The 23,218-nt window shown below is 46.2% G+C and overlaps 1 protein-coding gene across 4 annotated transcripts; it reads left to right on the top strand.

Moving 5' to 3' along the window:
- The first annotated feature begins 3,351 nt into the window (after positions 1 to 3,351).
- Positions 3,352 to 22,114, top strand: fam149a (family with sequence similarity 149 member A). Of its 4 annotated transcripts, none has more exons than XM_035424547.1 (16): positions 3,360 to 4,001; positions 10,057 to 10,167; positions 10,489 to 10,630; positions 10,774 to 10,916; positions 12,538 to 12,666; positions 13,304 to 13,462; positions 14,168 to 14,358; positions 14,867 to 15,015; positions 15,201 to 15,263; positions 15,594 to 15,697; positions 16,145 to 16,342; positions 18,149 to 18,272; positions 18,877 to 19,005; positions 20,631 to 20,709; positions 21,455 to 21,604; positions 21,982 to 22,114. In XM_035424547.1, exons 1-16 carry the CDS (start codon positions 3,514 to 3,516, stop codon positions 22,056 to 22,058), a joined length of 2,436 nt encoding a protein of 811 aa, XP_035280438.1. In that variant the 5' UTR covers positions 3,360 to 3,513; the 3' UTR covers positions 22,059 to 22,114. The 4 variants fall into 4 exon arrangements, with proteins under 4 accessions (XP_035280440.1, XP_035280438.1, XP_035280439.1 ...); XM_035424550.1 differs by lacking the exon at positions 3,360 to 4,001 and adding an exon at positions 8,651 to 8,957; XM_035424549.1 differs by lacking the exon at positions 21,982 to 22,114 and having other exon boundaries at positions 3,352 to 4,001; positions 18,882 to 19,005; positions 21,455 to 21,566.
- The last annotated feature ends 1,104 nt before the right edge of the window (positions 22,115 to 23,218 follow it).

Here is a 23,218-nt window from a genome sequence, read left to right as displayed (position 1 = left end):
CCGGTGGTCCCGTGGACCCCCCTCTGAAAGAAAATGGATGAACCCAGCTGGGTTTAGACGGTGCCACCCGGCTCCTCAGCAGTCCTAACAAAGACGTAATGGGGGGGCGGGGGGCGGGGGTCCGCGGGGGGATCTTTCCCGCGGGCCTGAATTACGGCCGTATCGCTTTTCGCGGTGACCTTTCAGTGCCTCTCGTCGCCGGGCCTCCCTGGGAGAGACGGCGGCTATCCCATCTCTCCTCCTCCGCCGCCGCCCCCCCGCGAGGATTCATAGCGCCCGCTCCCGTGACCCGCGACCACGCCGTATCCCCTTGCGCTATTTATATTCGCTTTTTTTCACAAATAAGCCGCTGCCTGCTGAACACTTCGCCTCGACGCGGGTTCTCAACGCCGCGCCGGGAGTGTCGCCGGCCGAGGGGAAACTCATCGCTCCCTTGTGAATAAAGGCAGCCTGCATTTGAACAGGCTGACATAGTGAATGGGCTATATGATACTGGATAATTTCTTGTGAATACTCACAAATGAATCCATCCAGCCTTTGAGATTGACTATAGCCTACCCACCCCCATTATCACTGCATTGTCATTTCTTTTTTTTATCAGGAAGTGGTTTCACAGTTCACGGATATGTAAAATGTATTTTTCACAAAAATATTTGATTTTGCCTCAACCATACAGTACAGCTTCACCCGCCCACACACACATACACCCACTTGTCAGATAAGACATCTGGTCATGGGTCATATCAATTTCATCATGCCTACCATGCCAATTCACGCCAAGCAGCTAAGCCCGTATGTCCACTGGAGGCTACTTACGTAAGTCACCCCTCATCGAACGCGCCGACACAGTTCAAACACGGCCATTTTCTGCCTGCGCTTTCCCTCCAGCAGGGGAATCGCAGGAGTTCGCGGGCACTAATCCTGTGTGTGAATGAGCTGGATTAGAATGACTCATGTGTTGCTCTGTGTCCCTCGGCTCAAAAGCAGTGACTAATGCCAGGATCGATAGACACAGAGCCCAACTCACACAGTCAAGCTCGCAGTGAAACGTCCGGGGATAATTAAACTCTGACAGAGTTTAAATTAGTCCACTCTGGCCAGAGGGTCTGAGAGCGGGTCTGGACAGAGTGGACTAATTTAAACTCTGTTAGACATCTGGACAAATATAATGAGTCCACTCTGGTCATAGTGGACTCATGTGAACTCTGTAACACTGGGCATTTTACTGTGTAAACAAATGTCCTTCGGTAGAAACATAATGAGAGGAGACACATTCTTCTCTAGAGAGGTTACTTTTTGATGTTGACAAAAATGCCATGCAACGGACTGCGATGGACTGGCAAACTGTCCAGGTTGTTTTCCTGCTTCTCGCCCAATGCATGCTGGGATAGGCTCTAACACCTCCTGTGACCCTGACCAGGAGTAAGTGGGTATAGATAATGGATGGATGGATGGACGGAAAAATTAAGACAAATGCTTTTTTAAAACACATTTATGAAACGGAACTTCAGGTCTAAATATAAGACTAAAATATTTGAGATTGACTTATTTTTTTGGTTTTTGCAGGGTGCTTTCACTTTAACCACATGAAACCTGGTTAGGACACAGACACAGATAATCAGCACACTCCCTGTTGCTCTTCATTGTCATTTATTTCCTTCACCTATCGATTGTTGCCATAACGCACTGGCGTTTAATTGGATGGGAATGACAACAAGTGGGGGGGAGGGTGGAGGCTGGCTTGTTCAGTCATCACAACAATAATGCCTCCACAAATCATTGTGCCTATACCGTCAAAAATATTATGCTGTTTATGTATGTATGTATGTACGTATGTATGTATGGATGGCTGGATGCATGAGACTGCTTTGGGATGTGTGTTAAACAACTCTATTGATGCATTTGTTGAGCTGACATTTGCTTTTAAATCCTCGTCTCTCAGTACAAGGGAAAACCCTCTGGAATCCTCCTTTACAGCACAGTGGCAATTCCAGCAGTAACTCTATAAATCATCACACCTACAACCATTCTCTGGGGCTCCTCAAAGCCTCAATATTTATTATCACACAACAGTGGTGACTCTCTCATTGTAGATCAAGGTTATTTGCACTTCACTGTATGCAAAATGATTTATGCATTAAAGTATAAACTATGTGTGACATTGTATACAGATATGTTGTTGCTTTTTATCGTAGTTGTTTCATATAGTGTTATTGAGCCATTTGTTGTCATCTGTCCTATATAGTATATGCTCTTCCACGGGCCTGGAAATTTGGCAACAATTTGTGCAATACTGCCACCCAGTGGTAAGATATTGGATGCTAATCGAGAACACCTCGGGTGAGATCTGATGGTGGGGAATGTTTGGATTATAGCGCTCGAGTTCTGAACATGTATGCATCTTATGATGTAAGTCACCTCATATACCTTTCACCATTATGATATCCTTATAAAAAGATATGTCATTCTGTATAATCTCTTGGAGAGCTTACACACATACTGTAATGAGGCGATGACATTAATCAACACAGTTTTATGAGTGTTTTATTGTCTGTTCTGAGAATAACACCCAAAGGATCAGTGCACTTGATGACTCACACGTTGTCAGTTGGCGTGTCTCAGTCATAGGGCTGGACTTTATCTCCCAGTAGAGTCTACCATCAATTGAGGGAAAAACAATTTTAAATAATTTCAACAAATTTCCTTTTGATATAATTTTTTTCCTAGCCAGTAAAGCTTGGAATTGTTTTATTTATGGGCAAGTTTGAAAACTTGAATCTAGGACTACAGTCTTTGTCATTCATATTAATTTCAACTCAATGTGAACAGTGTAGAAATGAGCTAAATATTGTTTGGACAAGTAGGCTAATAGGCATAACAAGTTTAATTCATTAAGTTATTTGTATTGTGCCCCATGGTATTCTGGGAGATCTGAATATTTGCCTCAGGAAATAATGAATAATTTGTGAATGGCATATTTTCTTATATAGGAACTGTGCAGGGAACAGTGTCCTGCAATAAACGGTTCGCAAGATATTCTTCCTGAACGGTTCTTGGGCAACAAGATAATTCGCTTTTTGGATGTTCAGTATAAAATGATGATTTACTCAAGTTGCACACTACCTACAGGGGGCAACGAAGCCTGCAATGCATGCTCATTTAATCAGTGAGATCAAATCTCTCACGTGCACACCTGAGTAGAGGTAAGAATCGCCGTTGACATTTCAACTTCTCTCGATTTGAGGAATGGGGGATACGAGGTAAACGGATCAGAAGTCCCACCTTTGTTTGGCATAGCAACCGATCAGCTGGCAAGCCTGCGCGCGACGCCAGCTCGGAATGATGGCCAGCTTCTCTGTGCTCCAACTGAAGGGGAAGACATCGCTAAGGATGACAGGCTGCTACGGTTACTTTTAAATAGTGTCACAATCGCAGTAGTAGTAATGACATATCTTTAATGAACTGACCTTTCCGCTAATGGGTAGGTCAAAGGTAACAGTTTTATCGTGAAATATGAAGATTTCTGTGCTTGATCTGGGTACAATATATGGAAAGATATTCAAAACGCCGGTGCTGTCAACTCCAACCAGATCCGAAAAACCTCGCAGTGCTTCGCTTGGAAGACAGACCGTTGAGACGTTTCCCATAACTTCATCGGCGACCTGTTTTTCTATGTTGCCTGATGCGCTGTCCAGTACCAGTAGCGTGGTCGCCACGAATCCAGTTGGGGTCAAAAGAAGCGTTTGCTCGCCGATGTCTGCCGCGGGTGCTGTCCGAGAATTGAACTCTAGCATGTGGCAGGTAACAGTGCAAGGCCAGTTAACTCAAAGCTCAAGTTCTTTTGCTTCAAAACATCAGGGAGCCTCCATCAGAGGAAACACCACTAATTTAGGCAGACCGACGCCTAACGCAGTTCAGACTTTTCAGTGGAATTCGCCGAGCAAACTACACCCGTTGATACGGGACACCTGTAGCCTAAATCAAGAGGAGCTCCATCAGAAGTAAGTACTTTCTTTCTTATTTAGAATTCTTGCATGCGCCGCGGAGACTTCAAATTGCATCGAGCGTTTGTATTGCAGCCACCCTCTCTCAATCGGACACGTCCGAAGTTACACCACGGCCGACTATAATTATGTTTATAATAGAGCCTTCCCATTTACTCTGTAGCTCGCGGTAATAAACAAGAGGACAAGTGCTCTGTTGGGAAAAAAAAATCAGCTTATTTGTACGTGCCTTAAAAAAACAAAACAAACAATAAATATATATTTTTTTAAAACACATTACTCACTCATGTATTGACATTTTCCCAGACTTGAGCACATTGTAAATGTCATTTCCGTGAAAAAAAAGCCGTATCAGACAAATGTACTGTTGATTTATTAACACGCGGCCTATTTAAGCTCGGGTCCTAGACGTGGCTTTCAATATTTAATTAAATCTCTGACAAAAGCCGGAGTCAAGATGACTAATTAATAAAAAGGCTTATGTCAGGGAATCAGGGTGTAGTCTTTCCATTGCTACTCACGATATCTAATTGCTCCATCGTGCGCATACATTATATGACCAGAAGTATCCGGACACCCTTTGGTCTGGGGCTGTTATTCATGGCTTGGGCTAGGCCCCTTATTTCCAGGGAAGGCATATTTCAATGCTACATCATACAATAATGATTCTGTACCTCTCCAACAGTTTGGGGGACAGCCCTTCCCTGTTTCAGCATGGCAATGCCCCCGGGCACACAAGGAGGTCCACGTAGAAATGGTTTTGTTTAAAATGTTGTGGAAAAACTGGACAGGCCTGCACAGAGCCCTGACCGTAACCCCATTCAACACCTTTGGAACCAGTTGGAAAGCCAACTGCGACCCAGGCCTGATCGCCCAATCAGTGCCTGACCTCACTAATGCTCTTCCGGCTGAATGGAAGCAAATCACCACAACAATGCTCCGGTTTCTGGTATAAAGCCTTCCCAAAAGAGTGGAGGTTGTTATAGCAGAAAAGGGTGGACCAACTCCATATTAATGCCCATAAGTTTGGATGAGGTGTTGGAAGTCAGGTGTCCACATACTTTTGGCCATATAGTGTAGTTACGCCCTGAGGTAGTGCTACTGAAAATACTTTTTCTCTGTTAGCGAGAGACTGAAGATGGACTCATCATTTTGAGTGCATTCCTTCTGACAGTTGGTTTAATTTTGTCGAAAGCTCTTTCCCTCAGTATTTGAAATGGCCCTGTGGATGAATATATGAAAGTTCTACCCAGTAGTAGAACATCATACAGGGATTTATTTGAGGTAGATACATATGAATTTCAGTTTAAACTGACCTGTGACTGTGTCAATTTGCAGGACTTCCATCAGTGTTGGATGAGTACAGTACTTCAGCTCAATATTTTGAAAAAATAAAATAAAATAAAATCCTGAAGTACTGTGCATATGTTATCTTCTACACAATGGTAGTGATAGGATATGTTACTGTAAATCAACCTCTTGAGCATAAGTGTTCTCTACAAAAGATGTCCTCAGTCTCATGGAAGTGACGAGCATGTGAAGTTAACAGTTTTATTTCTTATGTGTGAGTGACATCTGGTGGTTGAATGGCATTAGTACATGATCCCACCACTGTTAAACTACTGTGTAGAAGAATTAGGCCATAATGTAATTGTGTTGTAAGTGGATATAATCTAACAGTGTGTGAAATGGACCCTTGATGTGCTCTCCATAAAAAAGAATATCTGGTCAAGAAAGCAAAGCCATTCATACATGATTTTATGTAAATGATCCTTAAAAACTAAAAGTTGAAAAAGGCAGCATTAAAGATTTATGACACTACGTATTGCCTTGCTACACTGTAAAGTGTCTTTGTGACAGTTCTCTGAAAAAAGCGCTATGCAATTAAAATTTAATTGTATAGACAAATACCAAAATAGCATTGTTCTCACTATAACCTTTACACTTAAAACACTTCAAAATGTTGCTGTTTCACTTCTGTGAAAGGAAAAACTGTTTCATTAAAGTATCGTGGACAGAAAGCAAAAGTTTCACAAGGTAGTATTTCCTTGGAGAAAAGTGCCTGCCTGGCAGCCATGTCAGATTAAATCTAATAAGCAAATTCTACACTCTGAAAAGAATGACATTGCTTCTCTAAAATATGTCTACATGTAAGTTTGGAGTGGTATAGCACATGCTTATTTTATTATATGTGCAGTCATTTTAACATGTAAGTTCTTTCTCCATTGAGGTTGTAAGATAATGGACAGGTCTATTTAATAATTAACAGGACATTTAAACCCTCGACTCTCTCAAGAGGGCTATAGTAAAGTCTCTTATTCGGGTTTTTTACGGGGAGTTTCAGCTGTCGGCCGGACCTGTTTCCGCTTCGCTTGCCGTGAAAGGAGTGACCTTTTATCTTTAAAGCGCGGCGGATACGGAGCGAAGCTGAGTCTCGCGAGGTGGCCGTGCGGCGAAATCACTGTCCCGTTGTCCGCGTTCTAAAAAGGTCCGTGGGAAAGCGGATCCATTTCAATTAGCGGGACCTTTGTGCCCGCGCGGCTGCCCCTGAAAGTTTAATGAGACCCTGGCACTGCCGCCCTTTGGCGTTTGCTCTGTGAGAGAAACGCGATCCAGCCCGACGAGCCGGGCTTCCTTTTTGACCTCTGCCGACCAGTAGCCTGAACCTGTCACTCTTCTGATAATCAGTTTTACTTTCTTTCCCCCTCCACATCCAAGCAGTTTGGGAAATTATCTGCAGACCGTTACACCTGAAACCAGGTATAATGACACAGCTTGAAACGTTTTCACATTCTGGTTAGGGTTTATGCCCTGCTTGGATATGTATGTTTAAGGGTCTCTCCTGAGAAACCTGTTACAGTGAAAAAAATTATAATAAAATAAATGACACAAACACAGAAAGAATAAGCAAAACATAATTTCTGTTTCCAAGACCAAATATGGGGTTAATTTTGATAAACTGTTCAGTGATGCACAGTAACCTGCAGTTTAACACATTTTGGAACAGGTGAGCTATGCTAGCTATGTTGATTTTATTTTCTTTGGTATTGTACATTGGTATTCTAAGATGAGTCTGAAAAAGCATGTCTTCTATCTATGATAGAATGGATTTCAAATAGTGAAGTCAGCTGTGAAGTATGAAATGTGCGTGCTGACCCAAACAATTTTATTTTAACATGAAACGTGCAGAGACATTTAAATGACAGAACCTTTGAAATAGTCTGAATAGAGTAGATAGCAACAATGCATCATCTATGTTAAGGATGCCAGTCCTGTCTTGCTTGTATAGTACTTCAATGTTTCTTAACAATCAGAAGTGCATTGATTGGATTGCTTTTACAGTGCATCAGTGTATCGTAAAAGTTGTGCAATCCACTTGAATAAGAATGACAGTTGATGCATCAGAAATTCAGAAGACGTTATGACTCATAAAAACTAATTACAGATTATGAAGGAGAAAAAGCATCAGGGAAACTGTCTACAGAATAAACCAGCAAACACGGCGTCCATAATCACGATATAAAGTCCTTATTTGGAGTCGTGAATGGCCAGACACTGGGAGTAACGACGGACAGCAACTTGGCGCCAAATCTTCATTTTGGCCTTTGCGGTTGGAGAGCGGGAAGGCAGGATCTCATTGAGGATACTGCGTCTAGCTTGACGTCATCGAAGATCTAAGTTACCGGCAGATCCGTGAGATCACGTGACCCGTATCACACGGTACATCACCGCTGACGCAGAGTGATCGGACTCTTCCAAGTGTCTCGAAACAGGAGACCCGTCCTCCTCTCTCGTAATTGTGTTCCCGTTGGCAGACTGTTCTAAATTAGTACAGTAATGCAGTTAATTGGGATCCTTAAGAAAACGGGATAATTAAACAAAAAAATTCCCCTCCGGCATTATTTGACTAAATAAATGTGAGATTCATTAAGGCCAGCCGTATCTCATAACTATGAAAAGGATGTGGAGTAGATTGTGTTTTGAGCTGTGGGGTTGGGCTCAGCCACACCGGGTTTAACGGCTGCTTATTTCAGTGCTCACTTCAGGTTACTAGGTCAGGTAATTCCCTGCGGAGAGACACACACAGGTGTAAACAGCCCCCTCACAACTCCACCCCCCCTCCCCCAGCCACCCACTCACCCACTGAGAATGATGACGTTATCCTCTAATCTTGAGGGGGGAAGGGGGTGGGGGGGGGGGGAGCAGTGAAACCCAATCGACCTGCTGCAAACGGGGACAGAGGTGAAGAGGAAGAAAGAGGAAGAGAGCCGGCGCGTCGAAGAGGGAAGGGCTTCCTGTGCATCTCCGTGTCTCCGCTTTGACGTCTGGTGCCCCCCTCCCCACCTCCGCCCCCCCCCCCCCCCCCACGGGCTCAGCCGATTCCCTGCTGAGGGGGAAGCGCTGAGGGGGAGGGGCGTTTCCGAGGAGGTGCCAGCCAAGCGACAGCAGGTGCTGCAGAGAGCGGCGTCTGCGCGGAACGCGGACACGCGCTCACTTCCTCTGGGAGCCGGAGGAGGGGCTGGGTCAGAGAGGGGGGGCGAGGAGGGGCGCGGGGGGGTTAATGACGACTCTCGTCCCCTGGGGTGTGTGCTTGAGAGAGAGGGCTGGAGCCTGCTCCCACCTCTACTGTACGCGGAAGAGAGGGAGAGACGGCGGGGCTGGCGACTGCGCTCATTGTGCTGAGAGGGGTGGGGGCGCGCGGAGAGGCACTCGGACCGCCATGAGGGGGAGAGAAACAGGGTGATTCCGGAGAGGGGAGGGTTTGGGGGGGTCCAGGTAGAGCGCCCCAGGGCTGTTCCACTGAGCGTCGGCTCCACAGATGCCCACGGTCCTCATGCCCAGTGCCCATGCCAGCCTGGCGTATGCACCCACCCTCCCTCAGCTCCACCAGGCCTACACCCACCACTGCCGGGCAGGGAGCACCAGCAAGGGCCAGGGGCTCGTTGTAATTGGGTGAGTAGCTCCTACAGAGGCAGCCTGGACCCCTTGATCATTTTTTCCTCCTTCAATATGACTGGACACTTTATCGATAATGTTGATTATCCATTATTTCTGGAGCTGGCGTTCGTTGTGCATTCTTGTGCATTCTTGTGAAAACAGAGACTCAATAATTTCGTTTTTTGTGTGGCTACTCGATTTTGGAATTTGTTTTTGTCTCTTTCAAACAAGCGGAAGTTTTTTAAATTATGGACCGTTATTGAAAATGAATCAACTGTCTGTGGTACACTTGTGTCTCGATTGAATCGTAAAAAATACTGATATTTTTAATGCAAAGGGAAGTGTGCATCATAATGGTTTGATCTTGACATTTCAGTTTGTTGTCACTTGGTGTGCGAGGCGCAAGATTAAAAATGTAATAAAAGTTTACATTATTCATCATGTGCACATTTATTTATGCCTCTTGTTCTTTTTGAATTATTAATGTTAAAACTGGCAGGTGGACTTGTGGCCAGTTTGTTAATGAGGGAGACCTGCGGAGCTGCTTGAACAGTCTCGCACATTCATGCAGTTAATGGCATACGTGTTCTTTTGACTGTGACTAGCCATGTGCATCATCGTTAAGACAAAAGGCGACAACAACATTGAAAATGATGAATTGCTCAGTCTGTCACTGTGTTACATTGTGCTTTTCATCCTCCTGAAATGACATTTTAATCAGGGAGGGAACACCAATGTACAGTCCTTGGTAAAAGTCAATTTAAATGTACTGTACAAGCAAAACGATACTTTTTTCCCCGACAATATTCAGATAACGTTTATGTACTGTAATGTAACCTGGCAGGAAACACTTAAACGCCTCTTCCCTGTGTCTCCTTTCATTTCAGACACATTTGAGTGATGTTTTTTGGGAGTGAAAATGTTGTACAGGATCCTAAAGTGCACCTGTCTGTGCACACCGCTGGGCCATTCCCTTATTTACAGTGTGTTTAAGTTTCGGTCTCGGAGAACGAGAGGCTGTTTGAGAGGCTGTTTGACCGCCCCGTGTCACTGCCCCCTTGCAGGGGTCCCACGGAGCGCGCGTGTCAGTTACTCCTCCGATTCTGTCTTCCAGGAGAAAGCTGAACAAACAGAACCCCGCGCGCGTTTATTCCGAGAGGAGCGCCTGCCCGGTCCCCGCCCATTTCGCCGCCAGCGTTCTTGGAGCCATCGAAAGCTTCCGGAGGTAGTGCTCGCCCAGGTCCCGCAGAACGTGAAATTACTCGCCACCTCGGACAAGCGCTGAATTACCGCTGTCCGCTGCTCACTGTGCACCCGCAGGTCACCAGGCGTTTTCAGTCCTCTCCCCGGACACTGGCTGCCATGTAGCAGACAGTGGGGAATAGTCACTGAATATGCGCTTTACAGTGCTTTACAGTGCAAAAAAGTGCATATAGTTGGTAATAAATGAGAAATGTAAATTTTTGTTCGTATGACAGTAGCCCATTACGCTCAGTTCGTGTGTAAGCATTGTAATGAGCTGCAGATGTTGTGCTCCTCTCTGCAGCGTCTCTCCGAGCTCTCCGGGCTCCCTGGTGTCAGGTGACCGGGCCACGCCCGAGGGCCGCCCCGCCTCCTGGTCGGGGATCCGCAGCTGCACCACGGGCCCGTCCACCGAGCAGAGCTCCCTCTGCTCCTGGAGAGACGATGTGAGCGCACACACACACACACACACACACACACACACACACACATAAAAACATGCACACACACACACATACACTCACACACACACACACGCACACACCCCTCACACACCTTCCTTTGATGTGCTTCTCCTCTCTTGCTCTAGGAGTTCGACAGGGTTAATACCCAGCGCGTGTGCCAGCTGTTCTCTGATGTGGACGAGCTCCTGTATGAAGGCAAGCAGAGCAGCAGGACGGAGGCGCTGTTTGAGGAATGCAAGGACTGGAACGGCCACTCGCCTCATCTCAGGCAAGAGCCTTACGAGCCCGAAACAGAAGCCACGGCCATCTAGAGCAATACAGTCAGCTGCACAAAATGAAGAATGAACCCTAACCCTAACCCTAACCCTAACCCTAACCCTAACCCTAACCCTAACCCTAACCCTAACCCTAACCCTAACCCTAACCCTAACCCTAACCCTAACCCTAACCCTAACCCTAACCCTAACCCTAACCCTAACCCTAACCCTAACCCTAACCCTAACCCTAACCCTAACCCTAACCCTAACCCTAACCCTAACCCTAACCCTAACCCTAACCCTAACCCTAACCCTAACCCTAACCCTAACCCTAACCCTAACCCTAACCCTAACCCTAACCCTAACCCTAACCCTAACCCTAACCCTAACCCTAACCCTAACCCTAACCCTAACCCTAACCCTAACCCTAACCCTAACCCTAACCCTAACCCTAACCCTAACCCTAACCCTAACCCTAACCCTAACCCTAACCCTAACCCTAACCCTAACCCTAACCCTAACCCTAACCCTAACCCTAACCCTAACCCTAACCCTAACCCTAACCCTAACCCTAACCCTAACCCTAACCCTAACCCTAACCCTAACCCTAACCCTAACCCTAACCCTAACCCTAACCCTAACCCTAACCCTAACCCTAACCCTAACCCTAACCCTAACCCTAACCCTAACCCTAACCCTAACCCTAACCCTAACCCTAACCCTAACCCTAACCCTAACCCTAACCCTAACCCTAACCCTAACCCTAACCCTAACCCTAACCCTAACCCTAACCCTAACCCTAACCCTAACCCTAACCCTAACCCTAACCCTAACCCTAACCCTAACCCTAACCCTAACCCTAACCCTAACCCTAACCCTAACCCTAACCCTAACCCTAACCCTAACCCTAACCCTAACCCTAACCCTAACCCTAACCCTAACCCTAACCCTAACCCTAACCCTAACCCTAACCCTAACCCTAACCCTAACCCTAACCCTAACCCTAACCCTAACCCTAACCCTAACCCTAACCCTAACCCTAACCCTAACCCTAACCCTAACCCTAACCCTAACCCTAACCCTAACCCTAACCCTAACCCTAACCCTAACCCTAACCCTAACCCTAACCCTAACCCTAACCCTAACCCTAACCCTAACCCTAACCCTAACCCTAACCCTAACCCTAACCCTAACCCTAACCCTAACCCTAACCCTAACCCTAACCCTAACCCTAACCCTAACCCTAACCCTAACCCTAACCCTAACCCTAACCCTAACCCTAACCCTAACCCTAACCCTAACCCTAACCCTAACCCTAACCCTAACCCTAACCCTAACCCTAACCCTAACCCTAACCCTAACCCTAACCCTAACCCTAACCCTAACCCTAACCCTAACCCTAACCCTAACCCTAACCCTAACCCTAACCCTAACCCTAACCCTAACCCTAACCCTAACCCTTTACACCTCAAAACTATGCTGCAATTCAGACTCACCCTGGTGTTTACACACTGTGGTTCCAGACAAAGAAATTAGACCCGAGTGGGGAAAAAGAAAAAAAAAAAAAGATTCAGAAATGTTTATTTGCTGTGATATTCCACCGAAGTAACCCCTTGTCTGCCTGCACCGCAGGATTCTGGGAAATCAGCTGGAAGCGCCCAAGCAGGAGGGGGTTCAGTATTTTCACAGTAATCCCACCTGCCCCAGCCCAGGGAGCGCTCTGCTAGCCCCGCCCCAGGACACCTGGAGCAGCTCCAGAGAGTAAGACCCGCAGCTGAACACAAGCGGCGGCTTTGTTCCTTTCCTGCCCCTCCTCCTCCCCCCCGACCCCCGCCCCTCACCCCCCCACCGCCCCACCCCAGCAGTGAGTGTCATCTGCTGGGCGTACCTGTGGGGGTTTCGGCGAAGGCTGGTTATTAACGCACGCTAGGTGTGGGATGCTGCTGTCCTGGCACGGGTCCAGCAGGTGACAGATGGCTGAGGGATCCACTTCATACCGAGTCAGGAGTGAAAAGATTAAAAGCCATTAGGCTATCGGTCTCCTGGCAACAGGCTGGATAGTATGATTGCTGTTTTCCACAACAGGGACTACACACACACACACACACACACACACAGTCACACTCATATGTAGTATATGAAATACACTTCCAATTACCTAACCACAAAGAAGTGAATGGATACTGGTGAAATTACAACAGTGGACCCTGCATTGTTCAGTCTCTACCAGCTGCATATTATTATGGTTACAGTTCCATTAAAACAAAGGCTTTTTAATTTAGTAAATGGTAGGTTGAAGGTAGGTTTGACAGTTTGATCTACATTTAGCTTCTAATGTAGAATATGGCTCAAACGGTTTTCGTTTAAATCCATTACACCCGCTCTCTCCTGTTTTTAGGCTGTGCATCGAGGGGCAACGGGTGCTCCCGACCCCCTGCGCTCTCCGCAGCCGGAACGTTCTCCAGGCCCCCTCCCTCGCTTCCGTCCTGGGGGAGGAGGAGGTGTACGAGGCGGAGGGCAGGATAGAGGAGTTCTTCGCCTACGACGCAAAGGAAGGGTGAGCTAATTTCATATTATCGGAAATGACCCACAGGGTGAATACCACCTGGGTCTGAAATGGGGGAGGGGGGGTATGACCCGCCTAGTTAAGACTTGAACCCCCCCTGAAGGAAGTAAAAACAAAAGACTTGGGGGGGGGGTTCTAAAATTAATCAATGAACTAAATAATGATAATAACTCTGCATTAACTTAATAACTTAGTAATTCTTATAGTAAATATTCAAATGTGTTTCCCTAGCCTTGTCTGTAGTAATATTGTCCTACAATTTTGTACACCCCATTATACCATTTTGTATCCGTTGAGATTGCCTGAGCTAACTTGACTCAGTCATTACATTAGCACATTAATTGTTAAGAGGGAATGTCCCGCAGGGTTCAAATTATCCACCCCCCCCCCCCCCCCCCCCGAAAGAGACCTGAGCTCAACCCGAAAAAGACCCCCTCCCCACCCGAAAGCAAGAGTGTAATTGTCACCCTGAACACCGGCGACATCCTCTCTGTTTCTGTCTCCTTATAGCAATGTGTTAAGTTTAGTGTCATATAACATTATACAGTGTTATACAGCATCATTTCATGCACAACAGACACTATTACTAATTGTGTTGTGTTGTAAAAAAAGCACCGAATGAGTGTGAAGCTATTGTGCAGCACTTGGCAGTGAGACTGACGTGGTGTGTTCCGTGTCCCTTTGTGATTGGTCCAGGGATGACGAGGGGGCGGACCCGGGTCACAGGACGGCCCCGCGGGCGGCCCGGAGCGGGGTGCCCCCAGTGTCGCCGCACGCCTGCATTAAGGACGCCGTGGCGGGCGAGGTGTTCGACGACGTGTGGCGGGAGGTGGTGCACATGCTGGAGGCGGAGCTTCTGCACAGACGCTGGGAGAGCGAGCTGGCAGGTCTGCTCCCCCCCCCCCCCCCCCACCCCCCCCCCACCCTTACTATGCAGAGCTCAGCGCTACCTTATCCGCGCTGACGCGTCCAAAACCGTCCAGGTGTGACGAAAACAGCTGCGCCTTCGCTGCACTCAGGTCAAAGGCCTCGCTCAGGGGCATAACAGCAAAGTCACATCAACAGACAAAATGTGTGAATCATACAAAGTCATTCTCCCCACTCTGCTACCAGCCTTTTAGCCCTTAAAGGCATTAGAATTTAGAAAAAACAAAACACCAATATGTGTGATAAATATTATAGAATTGAAATCATGATTTGCATTTTGTGTGAGGTAGTATATGTTTATTATGTGCCAGCTGTTATACAGTGTATGGGTGTTATATATGTGCTACCAAGGCCACTGAAATGGCTGTAATTAGGAATGTCCTTCGAGATGCTGTACAGAGTGGTGTCCTTACAAGATATGTTATGCACCCACTGAGCCCTGGGCCTTGTTTCGTGTGTGTGTTCCAGATGGGGCCCCTCTTGTGGGGACCTCAGAATCAAGCAAAGCGGGGTGCGACTCGACGTCCCACATCCTGATTAAGACCCTCAGCGGTCCCGTCTCCAGGGGGTCGGACACCAGGAGCATGTCCCTCTGGCCGAACCTCATCCCCCGACAGGTACTTACTGAAGTCGCTAAAGAATTTGTTTTCATTGGAGGGATGTGCACTAGGTAACATGTCCACTCCCATGTGTGGTAGAGCCTGCGGTTAGCAGCCCTGCAGGACCGTGTGTAATTGGACACGGTGTCATCCAGGGAGGGAGGGTTTCAGTCATTAGGGTTCTGTTTGTCTCACTGTTTAAGGACAGCTGCTCTGGTCCTCAGCCTGCCTGGGTCAGCTGGAAGTGTGTGCGGTGCCCTCCAAAAGTATGCCTATGGTGGAGTGAAATATGTTCTTTTTGCTAAATACTTAAGGCATTTGTATTTTTTGTATTTGAGATGAAAGGATGAATATGAGACAAAAGTACAGACAGTCCTGTCATGGTAAATTAGGTTAAGCACATTTAAACATCTGCAGGAAGTACCTTATAGTATGAAAGGTTAAACTTATATGAAATACGGTCTTCTTTATGCTCATTCCATGTCTCAGGTATCTCATTCTGAAGGCTAAATTGCTGTCAGTTTAATTGTTTTTGCTCTTTTAGGCCTTCTGGTGAATGCCGGAAACCGAGCGATGTTTGCTTTCCCTTCCGACAGGCTCCCCGTGTATCAAGTGCCTTCAAGAGCAATTTAAACGGTGTTATGACAATCCAAGCCAAACCCCTTCAACAAAGACAGCACGGATTCAGCGAGAAGCCGCAGTAAGTCTTCGGTGCTTAAGGGGGGATAAACGAACCTTCGTACTCATTCAACATTTCAGACGTCCTACAGGTGTATGCAGGGATATTGTAAACGATATGACTGCGTTGGCTGGAATCCTTTTCCAAGGTTTACTAACAGTACAGTGTGTTAGCAGGTAACTTCAGGTGAGGTGAGACAGATCCCAGCTAACACAAAATACTAATCATATCGTGTGCGTATATATTCTCTAGTAAGGGATTGGAAGGATGGTAAGCTTTGCTCTGTGTGTGTGTGTGTGTGTTTCTCTGCAGGCATATGCTCCCTAATAAGATCTTGGGAGGAGTGTGAGCTTTGCTGTGTGTGTGTGTGTGTGTGTGTGTGTGTGTGTGTGTTTCTCTGCAGGCAGATGCTCCCTAATAAGATCTTGGGAGGAGTGTGAGCTTTGCTGTGTGTGTGTTTATCCGCAGGTGTGACGCAGATGACAGACCAGGTGTGCTGATGTCGAGTGGCAAGGGGCAGCCACGGCTAATGGAACACAGCGTCCTCTCAGCCTCCAGGGGCGCGTGCACGTTCTCCCAAAAACTCCCGGCCCAGCGCAGACTCCCCAAAATCAGCGTCGAGACCAGGCCCACCCGCGGACACGGGATCCTACGAGGACCCAAACTGTGAGCCTTTCCCCCACAAACATGCACGACCTACACTACTGAGTGAGTCTTACACCCAAAACATGCACCACCTACACTAATGTGTGAGTCTTACACCCCAAACATGCACCACCTACACTAATGTCTGAGTCTTACACCCCAAACATGCACCACCTACACTAATGTGTGAGTCTTACACCCCAAACATGCACCACCTACACTAATGTGTGAGTCTTACACCCCAAACATGCACCACCTACACTAATGTGTGAGTCTTACACCCCAAACATGCGCTACCTGCCCAGTTCTGCAGCTGCCCCTGCTACTACTCCAAATGTACTGACTCTCTATTAACAGGAAGTAACCTTTGACCTTTTCACACTTTCATTAGACCTCATCGCGAAACTGCCGTGCGGCTCCCTGCCGACAGGCCCAGTAAATCCATTAGGGATGCAGCCTGTCTCGAACCTGCGCGGAACTGGCAGGACACTGAGCCACAGTGCTATCTGTGGATTGTCACTATCATCACATACTCTGGTGTCCCACAGGGGTGTGTTTTAGGTGCGGCCCTGTTCATCCCATACAGTAATAACTGTCAGTGCTCCTGATCCACAGCTGCCCTTCATCTCATATACTAGCGATTGCCCCTGTAGCAGTTCTCCTCAGTGGCCATGCGTTGAATCATTTTGTCTTTTTCGCTTATCAGAACTCGATCTCGTTTCTCCTCACTGGAGTGTCGTGTCAGCGGTGCTTTCGAACTTTAGTGCATATCCACGGTGAAAGGGATGTTCGATCCAAAGAGGGTTTTTTTTTTTTATTGGCCATGGATAATTGCAAAGCGCAAAGGTTAAACTCCCTGATTCCTTTAAGCACCTTGGATTAACCTTAGAAAATAAACTCCATTAATCAGCACACGCGAGGGTCAGAAGTGGCAATAACGAAAGCGTGCGTTTATCTATAAAAAACCCGTTTCGCCCGCTGTATGTCGCGGAACCGCCATCCACACCTTTATGAATCACCCAGGGTTCCTTGAAAATAATTGGACTCCCAACCCTAAAGAGAAAATCCAGTACTTCTGGACATAATGTCCCAGGTATCCCCAGGTTAAATAAAGGCCCGTATTATTGCCTGTGGCTTGGCATGACCCGTGTTGCGCTGCGTGTGTGTGTGCGGGATTGCATCGTTATTGCCAGCGGTGAAGTGCCTTTATGAACTGTGGAAACGATCTCATCATCTTGGGGGGCGATAAAGCAGTCAGATCCGACTTGAGGGAAAGTGGGTTTGTGTGTCGGCCGGTGCTGCCACTGGTTCAACGTCCAGGTCCTCTCTCTCCGCTGTGAAGCCTACTCCAGAGCCTACCGCTGTCGTGAGCATCAGTCGGGTTCGATTGACTGCTCCTATGACATCCACCACATCGGCTTCTATTTATCAATAGTCGTTTGATAAAAAATAGATGAGAATATGAAGGTATTATTAGTACTGGGAAAATATTTGAATAGGTTAATGTCTTCCAATTGTAAATCTCTGTACAGCACCCTCACCCATTGATAAATTGAAGGCAGTGTGTGTTTTTGGTTGGTGATAAGGCCCTCGGCTGTGAAATTGATCCAAAGCTAAGTTTCATTGTTAGTAGCCTCGAAACAATCGGTCCAACAGGCAGTTGGAGGAAGCGAGAACAGGCCATGGTGCAGACTAGAGCATTCTGTGGTCTTCAGCTCCCAATCAGGCCTCAGAGACGGTAGTAGAACAAATGGCTATCGACCCTGTTGGTGGAAACAAAACTGTGTGGTTACCGAAAGCCGTCTTGTCTCTTGCCGTGACCTGTAGGTCTACCGTGACCGAGGGCCTGGCCTCTCCTACCGTGAACGCAGCGAGCAAGCAGAGGCTTCCCTCCGTTCGCCCGGACGTCCTGGAACAAGAGCTGCAGGTGCCCGTCTTCAGACACATGCAGGTACTGCCCCCCCCCCCCCCCCCCCCCCCCCCCCCCCCCCCCCCCCCCCGCTCTCTTTGATCTTTCTCACCTACTCCACCAGAATACTTCCAGTATTTCACTTATGTTTCTTTTTTGTTCAGTTTTTTTAATCAAGCGGTAGCAGCCAAAAATGGGCACAGACACAATTTCTGGCTACACCCCTCTAACCCCACCAACACTGCCCCCCTGAAAACCCTCCCCATACAGCCCCTCCTAATCCCACCCACCCCTCCCTACATATATGGTTCGTATTCATACTGATAAATATGCATTTTGTTTGACCAGGTTGGTGAGAAAGCGCCTTAATTGTTATCGTTACGTTATTGTTAAGCGTCTTTAAAGAGGCTTCTCAAGTCCTCCTGCATGCTATAGCCTAGCAATTTGCAGTAATGTGAGCTTCACTGAGCAGAGAAAATTAATCTGAGCTAGCTGTCTTTGTAAGCGTGCTTATCTGAATAGCAGACAGTCCTCCTCCTTTGCCGGCGTGGCCATCGATTGGCATGCGTTCGCTTGTCACCGGAGGGCGTGGGAGCGACCTTTGCTTGACCTTCGGCTGACCTTCGGTTGCTGTCTTTTCCGGCAGCACAGGGGGAGGGTCCTGCAGAGCCGCGTGGTCAGCGCGACGCACCCCGGGTCCGTCCTGCCCCCCCTCAGGGAGCCGACCCTGCTGCTGGACTCGCTGCCGAGGCCCAGCACCACCCATACCTTCCGGGTAGGAGACCAGCCAGGACGGGTCTACTCTGAGCCCACCTCGCAGTTAGAGGGAGGAGTTTTAGGAAGAGCTACACAGTACCATAAGATGTCCAGCTCCAACAGAGCACTAATGAGTCCAACAGGGCGCAAAACCACCCATACCTTGGAAGAAACGTTAGTGTAGCACCCTGGATGGGAGACAGGCAGTATTTACTGCTGCCTGGTGTGTCCATAGCGTAACCGAGTGAGATCATTCAGTCACGCACTATCCCTCCATGGTATGAGATGGGAGACTATGAGTCACGGCACTTAGCCAAGATCAAACAATTTTTTCTCCTGTTTTGAGGTCATACTCAGTTTGCCTGTTCCACTTTATCAGAAATGATAGGCCACTGTAACCCTTAAATACACGGTTCGGCCGCTGAACGGGAGCTACACAGTCAAACCATTTGCAGGTCAAATACACCGGGGCTTGGCACTCACAGATGTTCCTCTCGTCTAGGTTATCAAATAACTAGGTGTCACCACAGGTTGACATTCCAGCAGTGAAACCAAGCCCGCTTTATTGACGAATGAAGGTTTTGTGTACTGTACATACATACTGTGTGACATTGATGTGCACTAATGAACAGTGCACTAATTGTTTTGTACTGCAGGCCAATCGATAGGTCTCACCACCATGTTCCAGGCAGGGCTGTTTATAACACGACAGGATTCCATTCTCAGTGATTGGTGGCCGTCGGGTCTGAACGGTGCTGATTGGACGGAGTCCTCCCCGTGACTTTGTAACAAAGGCTGTCCAGTGTGCTGAGAATGTGGCAGTTGGATGTCGTTCTCATCGTTCATCGTTCTTGTGGCCCAGTGAACATTTGTGGAATGATCTGGAAAGGTCCACGGGGCAGGAAAATGCTTGTCCAGGCTATATGAAAGAATCGGGAATAAATCCCACCAGACAGCACGTACTGTCTCTGCTTTCCTCAGGGGCATAGCGAAGGCAGGACTGCTTCACAAACCACTATCCTTTTCTCTGTCAATAACAATATCTTTCACATCAGATGAACATTCATCATCATGCTACAACTACCCGTTTCGTGTCTGTAAAATACAATGACACAACACAGAATACAAAATTAATGTTGTGGCAAGCAAGGGTGTATACTGGCTTCCATCTCTCAGCAAACTTGCGGTGGAGTGTCCAGATAAACACTATCCTGGGGATTTACCCATGTTTAGCATTTTTTGAGTTTAACCAGGTTTGACATTCAACAAGTTAAATTAATTTATCACTTGCGCCCAACCATCTGCTGGACTAATTAGGCAATGTAATATAGCGCTAATGCACAAGCTGAAAAATGCATGACCATGACGAGTCCGTTAATCAAATTGGTGGTGCGACCATTTAATGATCAGTGTCCATGTACTTTCGCTTTTTAAAAGATACACCGTACACGTGCAAATTTAATACATTTTTTAAACGTAGTAACCATTTAATTTAGCTAAAAATAGTTCTAATTATATTATGTGCTGTCAATTCTTGCTGTTGCCTTGCTTTCTTACAGTGTGCATGTGATCTAGAGGAAAGAACTGTGTGCATATGACCAGCTGGGTAAAAAACCATCAATCGCTGTCTTAATTTTTTTCCAGTCAGACACACCCATAAAAAGATCCTTCACACCCATGGATATCGCCTACCATATGCGTACTGGAAGAGCACCTTTGCCAGGTAATAGTTATATATCTGTCTTGGGCCATGATGTGACTGTTTTATAAGCAATTTTAATGTATTGATATATTATGTTTAAACAGGCCAAGATGATCATAACAGAAAATGGGGGCAGGTCAGACTAGACTAGATTGACAAAATTAGAACAATTGTTGGTCATGTCCCTCTGTTGGGAAGAGGAAACAAAACAACAAAATGGCAAACACACCAAAAGGTTAACTGAATATACAGCTATGCAGAAAAATAAAGGGCCCTTTACAAATAGGAAGGATGAGGAGATCAACCCTTGAATTAATAATTTCCATGTCCCCAAAGGAACCTGAAATATTATGCAGGAACCATAGAAATACATCTTACATTTCCATGGTAATAACTAGCTCCAATTTTTAGATGTGTATTTTTCCAACTACGGAGAATACATTAATTCCTTCATTCAGAAGTGGTTTCGTCCATTTGCCGTACAATCCCTGGGCTACTTACAATGTCTTAATTAAATGGCCTGACTGGCCTTGCTCTCAGTGAAATGTCCCCTTAGTGCGGCTGTATAAGAGGTATAACTGTCACTGGAAATTAGTCTACAGCCTCCAGATGTCAGCTGGAATGAGCCAGCTTTGATCTCCACTCCTCCCTCAGCTTTGATTGGCGTTTGTAGTTTCCCAGGAGAACTGCTTCCTGTCCTTACAGGAAGCTGTGACATCAGTGGGCGTGGTTTTTCCCTCCATGCTAAAATGTGTACTCCTCCCAGGTGAGCCCTCACGCATCGGAGTGACCGGGTTCAGCGTGGGAATCACCTGCTCCGCTGCCCTCAGCCAATCAGAGTGCCCCAGCACACAAAGAAGGCCGCTCAACCCTTCCTCCACTGAGGAAGAGGAGGGAGAAGCACTGTTGCCACTGGGTAAATACAGCCTGAACTGTTCCTTCTGACATTACTTCCAGTCATAGCTGTTACCTTGGATACCATTCAACCACTTAATAGGGGTTGTTGTTGTTATTGTTGTTGTGTGCAAACTCTACCCTGATGTTACAGTTGGTGTGCAAATGGCTATTTCATATTGGTTTTTCCCATTTTTTGAACTGGAAGGAAATACTGCAGTGGATAAATACTCAAAACTCTTCTTGAAAGATGTAAAAACCTCTTTTCTGTTATTGAAAATTTGTAACACTACCCAATCGTTTGAAGCTTGGAGGACATCTGAGAAATATGTAAAACATGTTATACCCTTTATGACACCCTTTATTGGTGTGTGTTTTCATCCACTTCCTCTTTTGCAGGAACTTGTCATCAGCGTAAAGCTTTCAGCCGGTTTCCAATGCACTACAAGAAGAAGCTGCAAGTGGCGTTGTCATAGTACCGTCTGAGTACGATGAACACACAGTAAAAACCACAAAAAAAAAAAAAAAAAACAAACTGGGAAATGCTAAACCCATGGAAGAGGAGAAGGTGAGAAATATTGATCTAACAGACAGGGAAAGTTAGGCAAACATGACCTACTACAGATACCACTGAAAGGGTGTAGCAGGCAGCTGAGGCACAACCTGTTAGAAAACCTGAAAAAACAAAAACCCGTGAACTTTCCCAGTTGCAGAATGTATGGAAGTGCACATATTTGACAACATTCATACAACATTCGATACCTTTGGTGCTCTTGTGCAATACTTATTTGGGCAGACTTTCTCAGTTCTGAGTGTTGTGTCCTAAAAGCTGGTGTGCAATTTTATTTGCACAATTTAATTACTTTTGAAAGTGCCTAATCACAGTTCTTCATCCTCAGTGGTTTAAAAATACGATTTTTCCCCTAGATTCTCAAAACATCCTAAAAAAATCGTAGTTCATCACAGGCATTGGCTGTATGGAAATCCATGAATCTCATTGTAAGTAGCCTAAATTAAAAATTACAGCAAAAATAATTAAACAAGGGACATCAGATATATATATTTATATATTTATACCTGTTTTGCTATTTAAAAAAACTAATGAAAACACAGCTGGTTGAGGTATGTAATTAAATGTAAACCATTTAGTAACTATGCTGAGTGTCCTCCCATTTAACAACTTTTTATTGAAATCTGCCTGCACTCCAGATACTGTTTGCATAAAGACCTTTCCATCCTAATGCAGAAGGGCAGACATTTTATCTCATTTTAACTATGCTCGTTTTATTACTGAAAATACTCCTTTCATAATGTGACATGCCAAGCATATTCATTACCAGAATTTTACACCCACGAGCAAGGTTCTTCGTGAAATTAAATTAAAGGTGCTGTGAGCTTTTAAAGATGGGAAAATGGGAATCAAAAGTGGAGAATGCTGTAAACATGACATTTACAGTTTCAATATTCATGACTGACTCATTTTTTTTATTGAAATAATAAAAATTGCATTTATTCTGTGTAAAATGCCAAAAATTATTTTGTATTATGAGAACAGTTTCAAGCATTTAGGAGTGTGTATGGATTTATTTATTGTATGCTTTGTATTTTTTCTGCCACCAATAAAGGATTGATTGCA

This window comes from Anguilla anguilla, chromosome 7 (genome assembly GCF_013347855.1).
Source record: "Anguilla anguilla isolate fAngAng1 chromosome 7, fAngAng1.pri, whole genome shotgun sequence".
Taxonomy (NCBI): Eukaryota; Metazoa; Chordata; class Actinopteri; order Anguilliformes; family Anguillidae; genus Anguilla; species Anguilla anguilla.
The sequence above is the reverse complement of the archived record's forward strand: the minus strand, read 5'-3'. Positions and strand labels throughout refer to the sequence as shown.

What these genes read in the sequence shown, in the direction of transcription:
- fam149a (XM_035424547.1), top strand. Translation starts at nt 3,514, where the DNA reads ATGAAGATTTCTGTGCTTGATCTGGGTACAATATATGGAAAGATATTC. An exon ending in GTGTGCGGTGCCCTCCAAAA is followed by an intron (nt 15,264 to 15,593) that starts GTATGCCTATGG and finishes CCCTTCCGACAG; the next exon opens with GCTCCCCGTGTATCAAGTGC. An exon ending in AGAAGCACTGTTGCCACTGG is followed by an intron (nt 21,605 to 21,981) that starts GTAAATACAGCC and finishes CCTCTTTTGCAG; the next exon opens with GAACTTGTCATCAGCGTAAA.